Here is a 12115-nt window from a genome sequence, read left to right as displayed (position 1 = left end):
AACTACCAGTTCGCCCGAACTGGTCCGAACCGACTGAATCCCACCCCTGAGTTTCTTTCATAGTGTTTGCTAAGCTTCATTTAGCTGGGAAGGAAACTCCATTAGATAAGCTGCTGAATTACAGGTTCTCTCCAGAACCTGTAATATATATATCCATGCCTTTGAGGCATGGGGAAGAAAACAAGTATATTCTACAAGTTTTGTAGGGATGTATGCAATATCCCAAAGGTGCTTTTTCAAGAAGCAATTGGACTTTCTTGTTTTTTTTTTCTTGGAAGACATTTCGCTTCTCGTCCAAGAAGCTTCTTCACCTCTGACTTTTCTTTCTAAGAAAACCAAAAAAGTCCATTTGCCTCTTGAAAAAAACATCTTTGGGACAACCATGACCTGGATGACTGAGAGTCTCCATTGACATTTGGCTATGCACTTTGGGATGAACACCGTCAAGTGGTGCAAAAGTGTGAACGGATTACCAGAAAAATTGCAGACTACAGGAACCCTTTCAGCAGTTCTGAAAAGCATCAACACCCACTTGCAGTACTCAAGTGACGCTGATGACACAGACAAACCTCCAAGTGGACTTAAACAACTCTCTAAAAGAATGCAAATGACCAGCTGTCTGCAAGGAAAATAAATCATTCCATTCCCCACCATCCAGTCAGAGCTGAAGAAGCTTTATGGATGAGAAGTGAAACGTCTTCAAAGAAAAATAAGAAAGCCCAGTTCCCTCTTGATAAAAAACACCTTTGGGACAACTGTGACCCGGCTGACTGAGAAGCTCCGTAGTTGTAGGAAGTGCATTTATTCTACCCCTTTTAGTAAACTTTCCAGGGTACCCAGATATATTCCTTTTCTCCTGATCAGTTACAGAATCTGCTTTAGCATGTTACATAATGGAAATTTGCCCAATGTCCTACAGCAGTGTTTCTCAACCTCATCATCTTTAAAGTGTATGGACTTCATTACCCAAAATTCCCCTGCTGCACATCTTAAAGTTGCTGAGGTTAAGAAAAAAATAGTCTGCAGAGTGTGTCCACATATAATGAGGAGATCCCAAATATCAGCGGGCCGTCTGTCTCCCCAGTTGTACTCGATAAAGTTCTGGTGCTTTTATTTGGCTGTCTCATTTATTATTTATTATATTGTTTGCATGTTTTTTTTTCCTGGTCAGCTTTTTAAGTTGTGAGCTTCTGATGATCATAATAATAAATCACTGGGGCACAGTGGCTCAGTGGCTAAGAGGCTGAGCTTTTCGATCAGAAAGGTCAGCAGTTTGGCTGTTCAAATCCCTTGTGCTGCGTAACAGAGTGAACTCCCGTTGCTTGTCCCAGCTTCTGCCAACCTAGCAGTTTGAAAGCATGTGAAAATGCAAGTAGAAAAAATAGGAACCACCTTTGGTGGGAAGGTAACAGTGTTCCGTGAGTCTTTGGTGTTTAGTCATGCCAGCCACATGATTACGGAGACATCTTTGGACAGCGCTGGCTCTTCGGCTTTGAAACCGAGGTGAGTTGGGAATGACTAGCACATACGTGTGTGGGGAACCTTCACCTTAATAATAAATAATTATTTCATTTCTAGTCCCTTCAAAGTGTAGAGAACAGGTCTTTGTATGATATTATTCCAGATGGGTAAAAAGTGCTATTGCAACCTTAAGTCCTCTCTTCTTAAAGCTATCTGATGCTAGTAATTTCATTTTTTTTCTCACAGGATTCAGATTGAGGTCCCCAAACATCCTCACAGAATTTGTTCTGAACCTTTTTCAACACTTCTGATTCCTTCTTCAAGAAGGTTCTCAAGTTGTTATTGAAAATATAATAGTCCCAAGATTGAATCATGTGGCACCTACAGCATTTGATTCTTCCTTCCAATATGATCAGGAACAAGCACTCTTAATGTTTTCTAGCCAGTGCTAGACCCATCTTGCAGCCTCAGCCTATATTTAATTAGGTTGCTCATCAGAATGCCCTGCGGTACCTTGGCAAACGCTATTCTGAAGTCAAGATACATGATGTGCTATAATATCCCTTGTCAGTACTCCTAATAAGACTAAATACTCCCAGTTCCTTCAATCGCTCTTCACAAAGTTTAATTTGTAGTCTCTTGACAATCCTCATTACCTTACTCTGAACATATTCCAATTTGCCTAAATCCTTGTTAAAGCCTTCTGTGTAGAATGGAATAGTATTTATATCAGATTGATTCCTCTGAATCACTTGGGCCCTCCTTCTCTTCTCCCTGCCCCTGGAAGATGGGAGCAGTATTTATCCTTCTTCAAGCAGTATTTATTTTGTTGTCCAAGATTTCACACTAAAACTTGAAGTCATCATAGTTGCTATTGGAAAAGATATGACCATAAAGGTAAAGGTTCCCCTCGCATATATGTGCTAATCGTTTCCAACTCTAGGGGGCAGTTCTCATCTCTGTTTCAAAGCTGAAGAACCAGTGCTGTCTGAAGATGTCTCCGTGGTCATGTGGCTGGCATGACTCAACACCAAAGGTGCACGGAACACTGTTACCTTCCCACGAAAGGTGGTTCCTATTTTTTCTACTTTCATTTTTACGTGCTTTCGAACTGCTAGGTTGGCAGAGGCTGGGACAAGTAATGGGAGCTCATTCTGTTACGCAGCGCTAGGGATTTGAACTGCTGAACTGCTGACCATTCTGATCGACAAGCTCAGTGTCTTAGCCACTGAGCCACCATGTCCCATGTTATATGACCATAATACTATTTAACTTTATATCTGAACTCCCATTTTATGACCCTGTAATCCCTTAATTTAGGATAGAGTAAGGGTTGACTGAATGGATCTGAGAATTGACTGGCCAGATGCCCTTCCTAATGCCATGAGGAGTTTGGAGCAGATTGTTTTTCTTTGTACCCTAGGAGAGAAATATCTGCTGCTACCTAGGATTGAACTCTTAACCTTCTACATAGGAGGCAAGCATCTTCACCATTATGCCACCACATGTCTCAACTTTATATCTGAGCATCTGAACTATTCCTGTTTATTTTTTTCCCCAATGCAGTGCAAGTTCCTGGACCAGTAGAAAGCCTCCAGGCTGTCTCTGTCTCACCTACCTCAATTCTTATCACATGGGAACCACCTGCCTATGCAAATGGCCCAGTGCAAGGGTACAAGTTGTACTATACAGAAGGACCAACTGGGAAAGAACAGGTGAGGAAACAAAGGCATTTATAGTGGTTGAAATGACCAGAAAGGTGGAATCATTTTCTAAATGCGTGTGATTTATCAACATCCTCATCCCCCTGAAGAGGGAAGTATGATTCTTTGATGTAAACTACGCATTATCAAAATGTATAATGCTTTATTGCGGGTTTGGAAAAAATATCAACACAAATTAAATGACAAGATACCCATGTGGGATATTCCTAGACATGCAATAGAAAATATGAATATAGCACAAAAACAGGGTAGAATTACTTAAAGACAGCTTCTTACCCTGGAAAGGGGGGGTATTACAACTAAAATCCTTAGAGGATTTTAAAGAGGAGAAGGTAATTCAAACATGGTTCCAGTATGGGCAGTTACAGGCCAGGTGGAAAATATATCAAAAAATTGGTTTTATCCAAGTTGAGGATAATCAATTTAAACAAATAAGAGATCAAAGTTTAATGCATATAAAGATGATATACAATGTATTAGTACAGATGGATTCCGAAACAGAATTAGTTAAAGATTGTATGATAAAGTGGGCTCAAAATATTGAAGAACCAATAATGTTGGATACATGGGAAAGAATTTGGGTAAGAAATGTGAAATTTACACAAGCCCAAAACCTGAGAGAAAAAATTTACAAGATGTTCTATAGATGGCATTTAGATCCTAAAAAAATGGCTTCTATGTATTCGAATTTACAACCCAAATGTTGGAGATGTGGTTCTCTTGATGCTATATACTTCCATATATGGTGGACTTGCCAAAAGGTTAAGGCATTTTGGATAAAAATATGGTGGATTATGCAAAATATCTTTAAAAGAAGGATAAAGTTTACTCCTCAGTTATTTTTGTTAGGTATAATTACTGATTGCACAGCGGTAGAGGTTAACTTGATTTTGCATTTAATAACGGCAGCAAGACTGTTGGTGGCGCAATACTGGAAGAAGGAAGATCTGCCTACAATCCAAGAATGGACATTGAAAGTCACAAATTTAGCTGAGATGGCTAAAATATCTGCATATCTTAAAGACCACTCAAATGAGAGATATAAACGAGACTGGAAAAAATGGATCGATTATATACAAAATAAATATGGGACTAAGAAATTCCAGATAGCCTATGCTTAAGATTAGGAATGATTTAAATTGTTTAAAGTTAGCTCAGCAAGGAGGAGCTAAGTTCAACGCAAAGATGTTATTAATTTCTTATTCTTTTTTTTCCTCAATATATTTTAGACTGTGTTTGTTAAATATCTATACCGTGTACAGGTTCTGGGAAGTCGGGAGGGGGGGTTAGGTTGTGGGGGCTCGGGGGGAAGGGCGGGAGGGGGGGGGAAGTATATTAGGCCTGACAAGGGGTGTTAGATTTTAAAGTAATATGATTGCACATGTATACTGTCTTCTCTTACAACATATTGTGTATGTAATAATATACATGTGATTATATGTTATGAAAATGGAAAAATAAAAATATTGTTAACCCCCCCCCCAAAAAAATGTGGGCACTCAGTGACATCAGAGAAATTTCACAGAAGAGAGTGCCACAACATTAAGCAGTAATTCTTGCTCTTTCTGTGTTTCATTATTTAAACCAAACGAAACAGGTTCCTTAGCAGGAATGTGTCTGTAGTGACTTTGCCAGAGATGGAGATTCTCTGGGCAATTTTTCCCAGTTAAATATAAATTCCATTTCACATTTTGTAGGGGGGAAATGGTATTTGGTCCATCATACATGACAGGAAAATAATTTAGCAACATAAAAATTTCCCTTACTTAGGACACATTCCTACCACTGCTGTTTCTTAAGTTGAAAAGGTCAGAATGACCTCTGACATATAAAATTTTTTATATGTGCAATAGCATTTTACCTGTTTTTGTGTACCCTTTAATACATTAAATTTTCAATCCCCTGAAAATTATCACCGTATTTTTCAGAGTATAAGATGGACCTTTTTCCCTCAAAAAAGAGGGTGAAAATATGGGTGTGTCTTATATACAATACACCATTTTGGCCTCCTGAAACCTCGCCCCCTTCATCAAAATGGCCATGTAGGAGGCTTATAGAATGCTCCTGGGGGCTGGGGAAGGCAGAAATGAGTGAAAAGTGGGCCATTTTTTGGTCATCCCCCCGCCCATCTGCTGTCACGGCCATGAGATTTTGGCACATGAGGTTAGCTGAAAGGTTAGCTGATCTAACCTTTTGCTCCTCATATGCCAAACTATTTGCTCATCACTGATCTATCACAATGTTCTAATCTAGACAGTATTTTCTTGTTGTTATATTTTTATGACTTTTTTGTTTATTCTTTTCTGCATCCAGACTGTAGAAGTTAATGGTGTATCCTACAAGCTGGAAGGTCTGAAGATATTCACAGAATACACTCTCCGCTTTCTGGCTTACAATAATTATGGCCCAGGAGTATCGACTGAAGGCCTGACAGTTAGGACTCTTTCAGATGGTAAGTTAGAACTATGAACCATTAGGATGTACAATTAATCAGATCAGATTAATGTAATTTGAAACAAGTGTCAGCTTGGTTTGGAAACTCAGTGGCATTTAACGAGATATCTGGACTTCTACTCTTCTAAATCAGTGATTTGTTAATTTGGTTCAGAGAATGAATTTGGTTTCCTGATTCACTCAGACGGCCTTCCAATTAGATCTTCAAAATAGATTCTCATGGCCATAAATACTGCTGTTTAGTTCTCCTCTTTCTTGATCATATATTCAGGTGTTAGCAATTGAAACACCTTTTGCTCATTATCAAACACTTGCTAGATCAACTTCCTGAAATCACATTGAATGGTAGATTGGATCATCCACTTATTCCCTGGTTATATTTTGAAAATCGTTGTTAAGTATACGCCAAACAGAAAAAGAAAGAGAAAGCAAAATAATTATGGAATTAGGGATTTTGGTAGATAAGTTTAGGATATCCTATGTAGACATGAGAATATTAATGAGTGAAATCAATGTCTGTCTGTCTGTCTGTCTGTCTGTCTGTCTGTCTGTCTGCCTGCCTGCCTGCCTGCCTGCCTGCCTGCCTGCCTGCCTGCCTGCCTACCTACCTACCTACCTACCTACCTACCTACCTACCTACCTACCTATCTATCTATCTATCTATCTATCTATCTATCTATCTCCCTATCCATCCATCCATCCATCCATCCATCCATCCAATCTTTCAATATAGATTGAGCTGAGAAGGAGTAACTAGCTCCAATTCCATCCATCTTTGAGGAAGAAGAATCTGGTTCTTCTTGATCCTAGACCAGTATCATAAAACTACTCTGCATTGACTATTTTACTTGATGTCAAGTTAAATTCTAGGATTTCAGTGTCTATGGAGAGTCTCAGTCATTCAGGTCATGGTTGTCCCAAAGGTGCTTTTTCAAGACACAACTGGACTTTCTTGTTTTTTCTTTGAAGACATTTTGCTTCTTATCCAAGACATTTCTTCAGCTCGAATTTCAGCCTAAATATAAAGAGAAAAGTATAGGTTACTGATTTGGTATATATGATGAGTTTCCAGTCGTTTCATATAGAAGGCTGTTTCCTCTTCATTTCTGAAGAAATTTTGTTACAGTGTAGAAATACATGACTGAATTATTTTTTTTATTATTTTTTTCAAACATTAATTTCAAACATCAGTAAGAAGGAGTTAGCCAACAAACTCAACATCAAGTAAACAGATATTATAGTTGCACTATAAGTTCTAGAAACTATGAAACCAGACTTTGTAAATAAACTCAATCAAGAAAAATACTAACTGAGCAAATTGCATATGATAGCTGTACACATTTAATGGGATCAATTTCTCATGTCTCCTAAACTCTTGCTGCCAATTTCCATATTAATTTTGCCCTAAACAGTTCTTGTAAGGTTTTTTTTTTTTTTTTTTTTTTTTTTGTAATTTTGTAATCCCTCCCATTAGAGAATTCCTGCAGAAAATGGATGGATTTAATCAAGTAACTAAAGATTACTAGCCAGCATGTTATATGTTTTTTTAAAAAAACATATCACATTGTAATTAATGCTGCACATTGTTGCTCAGTGATGACAGAATAAATAAATTTAAAGATCTGTGTTCATAAATTCACAATATATAACTTATTAGAGCATGGGTCAGCCATAAAGTATTGATTTGGACTCTTAAGTCAGAGCCAGCCTCATTAAAATATTTTTAGAATGCAGAAACTTCATGAGATTTTGACAATTTTATGTGAGATATTAGAAGTTTTTGCATAGGGAGAAAGGAAATGTTATCAGTTCTCACCAAAGAACCTGTGTGAAACTTCAAAAGTTTTCACTTTGCTTTCCTCTCTCTTTTGGTGGTCATGCCATTGTGTACCAAGTGCCAAAACGGAAGCACGCATGCGTACATGGGGGAGCACCCAGAACCAAAAGAGCAGCTCCCCAGTGCACATGTGCACACCGGACAGCTGAGCTTCCAGTTTCTGGCATGCTGGTCTTTGTGTGTGCATGCATGTCAGAAACCAGAATATCAGGTGACTTGCATGCATGCGCACGCCGGAAGCAGGATGCTCAGCTTCCCAGTGCACACATGCGTGCTAGGGAACTGCTCTTCCAGTTTCCAGGACTCCTGCACATGCAAAGACAAGCTGGCCAGCATGCATGTGCATGCTGGGACCTGGAAGACCAACAGGCAATGGTTGGCATGCCTGGAGAAATGGTTCTATGTGCCACTTCTGGCACGCGTGCCATAGGTTCGCCATCACGAGTGTCGGGTAATTTAAACTGAGTGTTGAAAAAGTTAACAAGCTCAACTTTAGAAACCAAGAGTCCTGAATGCAGTTGTCATGTCAGAGCCTCTTAAAGGGCATTCAAGCTTTATGATTTACTTGTTCTGTATCCATGTCTTCAGTAAAGCAAATATTCTTAAAACAAATATTCTCCTTATTTCATAGGGCTCTAGCTCAGTGATAAAGTTCTTGATTTGTAAGTGGAATGTTTAATTACTGAGAATGAAAGCAAACTTGCTAAAACCTTGTAAAGCTTCTCCCTTTTTAACATTCAGCAATACTATACCTCCCTGACTTTCCTTTGAGCCTAAGCAGATGCAATTCATTACTTGTAACTTGGAGGTTGTTCCATTATCCCCTGGGTTTTACTTTCTAATCAATGGTTGTCTGTTGATGCCAAGTGCTTAGTATCTTATAGCTCTTAGATCCATATAGCAACCTTATCTGCAAGCAAATTAGTTGAAGTAAAACTAATTTAAATTGGTTAAAGTTACAAGAACTCCAGCCACAGTTAATCTGTTGCAGAAAATGAAATATATGTAGAATATAGAATAACAGAGTTGGAAGGGACCTTGCAGGTCTTCTAGTCCAACCCCCTGCTTAGAAAGGAAAGCCTACAACACTTCAGACAAATGGTTATCCAATTTCATCTTTAAAAACTTCCTATGTTGGAACATTCACAACTTCTGGAGGCAAATTGTTCCACTGATTAATTGTTCTAACTGTCATGAAATTTCCCCTTAGTTCTAAGTTTCTTCTCTCCTTGATTAGTTTCCATCCATTGCTTCTTGGTTTACTCTCAGTTGCTTTGGAGAATAGCTTGACTCCTTCTTCTTTGTGGCAGCCCCTGAGATATTGGAACACTGCTATCATGTCTCCCCTAGTTCTTCTTTTCATTAAACTAGACACACCCAGTTCCTGCAACCGTTCTTTGTATGTTTTAGCCTCCACTCCCCTAATCATCTTTGTTGCTCTTCTCTGCACGGAAGGGTGGAAGGCTGAGTCAACCCTGAGCCGGTGAGATTTGAACAGCTGAACTGCAGAACTGCAGTCAGCTGACGTAGCCTGCAGTGCTGCATTTAACCACTGAGCCACCTCGGCTCATTGTCCACAAGTTCCCCTAAATGTTATGATTTAAGGGACGTGACCCTCTGGATGTGCTTCTAGGTTCTCCAAGAGACCCTCACATTCTGGGTGATAACTCCTCAATGCTTCATTCATCAGTTTGGACTGCCTTTCCCAGAGAGTAATATCTGGATAAACCTCCTTTTCGCTAACATCTTTTACAAATGGATGGAAATTAATCAAGGAAAGAGCCAACCAAGAATTAGGAGAAATGTCTTGACAGTTAGAACAATTGATCAGTGGAATGGCTGGCCTTCAGAAGTTGTGGATGCTCCTCACTGGAGGTTTTCAAGAAGAGATTGGACAACCATTTGTCTGAAATGGTATAGGGCAGGGGTCGGCAAACTTAAACACTCAAAGAGCCATTTGGACCCGTTTCCCACAGAAAAGAAAACACCGAGAGCCACAATGGTCCTAACCGCAAACCCCCTGTTCAATTGTAGAGCTGACTGGAAGTTCAGTTTCCCCCACCATAGAGTCTCTTCCTAGCGCAGTATACTTTTTCCTCTACCTGTCATAACCGAAAGCCCTATCAATTGTGGAGACAACTGGAAACCCCTCCCCTTGCCATAGAGTCTTCCCCTGGTGCACTGTGCTTCTCCCCCCCCCCACCGGAAGCTCCTCTCAAAATTGTGGCACCGACCAATGACAGAGCTGCAGCAGAGGGAGGAAAGAGCCACATGCAGCTCCAGAGCTGCAGTTTGCTCTTTCCTGCTTGACCAAGTTGGATTAGAAGACCTACAAGTTCCTCTCCAATTCTGTAACTGTTTTAATATTAATGTTCAGCATTTCCACTGCAATATAGTTCTTTACCAAATTTTGTGTCTAGTTTTTAAAAGAAGTTTCCATTGCTCAGATTTAGGTATTTTACCCAGAGTATAACATCACAATTGTGCATATTTTTCTACCATTTTTATTCAATTTCGTAAAAGATTTGCTTTTCAATTTTTTCCAAAGCAAAAAGGGATTTTGGTGATACTCGGATGATTTTTTTAAAATTTTCTTTTGTTTATTTATTGAAACATATATTGCGAAGGTATGTGTGATCACTGTGTCTTTAATTGTACAATTGTATCTTCTGCAATCAATCACTTCACTTGTTTTCCAAGGCTTCCATGAAATTCTGAGGAGCTAATTGGCCCAAGTAAATACCTTTTCCCTCTGGATAAATTTTGAAAAATTGTCCTCCCGTTTTAATTACTTAAACATTTCTTTTATCACTTAAGCAGTGCCTTTATTGTATGACACCTTGACAGCTACTTGAATACAATAATTGATATATGTCAGAAACAAATGAATGGGCCTATTTTCATACTGAGTTAAAATGAATTTTACAGAGTATATCCTGCAGTAAAGCAATCACTAAAGGTAATAGAACTAAAGCAGAACCATTGCCCCAGAAAGCAAAAGAAATAAATTATTGTAAAACATCTATTGGCAAGGTGAAGTTTTCATTTTCCAATCTCCTTAGCTTGAGTCAAATTGTGTAAGGCATGGGGAACAAAGAACAAATCTTATGAGTTAGATGATGGAGTAGAAGGGGAACTGATCAAATTTGAAGATGACACTAAGCTGACAGGAATAACCAACACCCCAGAAAACAAGCTCAGGGTCCAAAAAGATGTTAACATGCTTGAACAATCAAACAATATGAAATTTAATGTGGAGAAAAGCAAAGTTTTACACCGGAGCAGGAAAAATCAAAGGTACAAGTACAGATTAGGTGAAACCTGGCTCAAAAATAATAACTGTGAGAGGAATCTTGGAGTTCTGGTGGACGATCACTTAAACATGAATTAGCAGTGTGCGGAAGAAGTAAAAAAAAAAAGCTACCGGTAATACAATGATGTTGTGACTTGGGAAAGTGCAAAGAGGAGCAGCAAAGATGATTAAGGCCTGGAGACAAAAACATAGCAAGAACAGTTGCAGGGATTGGGTATGGTCAGTCTAAAGAAAAGCGTGACATACGCAGAAGCAAAAAACAAGACAGCGGTGCCTATGGTGCCGCTGATAGAACCAGTTTGAGGGCATGGCCAGCCGAGCCCATCCAAACCGGTAGGAACCCACCTCTGGCTCTGACAAATATGTACTACAAAGTCTATATAGCAGCCCATAGATTAAGATATGAGACTATATATTGTCCATCTGGTGTCCTGTAACCTTATAAAACACTAATCAGTTAATATCTCCTCCTGTGCCCCACCTATTTGACCATAAGGTCCTCTAAGTCTTAATTGCACAGAGATTGCCATTTTTTTTTTCTTAGTGGGAGACCAAAATGGCCCTTCAGTTTTAGCAGGTCAGAAATTATGTTGACCAATATGGACAGAGCACCAAATCCTTTCCAGACTTGCTTGTTCAGTGGAATTATATACTCTTCTGAGTTGTAAAAGCCAGTGCTTGGCATCTCTTTTCTGGACGAATCTCCATGTAGATTGCTAATCTGATTTTCAGCAGAGGTATAAATTTCCAGAACACTAATTAACAGCAATCAAAACTTCAAACAAAATAATCGAAACAAAGAAATCAGGAAGCATCAGCAAAAGAGAAACTACAAAACAGTCAGAGGTGGTAAAAATAATAATCCCCTATAAACAACAATAGTACCATTAAAACATCAATAACATTTTGGTATATTACATTGTTTGGATCTGGCACCTAAAGACTAACATGCTAGGCAGTCCATAAGCAGTCTATAAGCACTGGGGCCAAATGAAGACTACTGCCAACATTGACAAAGAGTTGACCATTTGGTCAAGGCAGTATTGCACCCTTCTTCCCAACAGACACACAAAGATATAGTGCACAACAACAACAACAACAACAAGAAGCCTAATTCAATGTAAGAGATGGCTTACTGGGATGAGTCCCATTAACATATAGGATGTCTAACATGGCATCATTTTGGAGCACTGCTATGTCAGAGTTACAGAGCCATTGTGGAAGACATAGAATAGTTGACTTAGATAGATGTTTAAGGGTAGAGATCAAATCTTTTTTTAAAGGGACTTGGGACTCTTGATTATCCAGCATTATCTACTCTAGAGG

General features: G+C 39.0%; 1 protein-coding gene across 1 annotated transcript in view; it reads left to right on the top strand.

The window, feature by feature from the left end:
* DCC (DCC netrin 1 receptor) overlaps positions 1-12115 on the top strand; it is a 774549-nt gene that overhangs the window by 472561 nt on the left and 289873 nt on the right. The window contains exons 10-11 of the mRNA XM_032213902.1: positions 3028-3176; positions 5499-5637. Coding sequence (XP_032069793.1) covers positions 3028-3176; positions 5499-5637 — 288 coding nt within the window. The remainder of the gene's footprint in view (positions 1-3027; positions 3177-5498; positions 5638-12115) is intronic.

Source organism: Thamnophis elegans, chromosome 3, assembly GCF_009769535.1.
Source record: "Thamnophis elegans isolate rThaEle1 chromosome 3, rThaEle1.pri, whole genome shotgun sequence".
Classification (NCBI taxonomy): Eukaryota; Metazoa; Chordata; class Lepidosauria; order Squamata; family Colubridae; genus Thamnophis; species Thamnophis elegans.
This window is presented reverse-complemented; position numbering and strand designations above follow the sequence as displayed.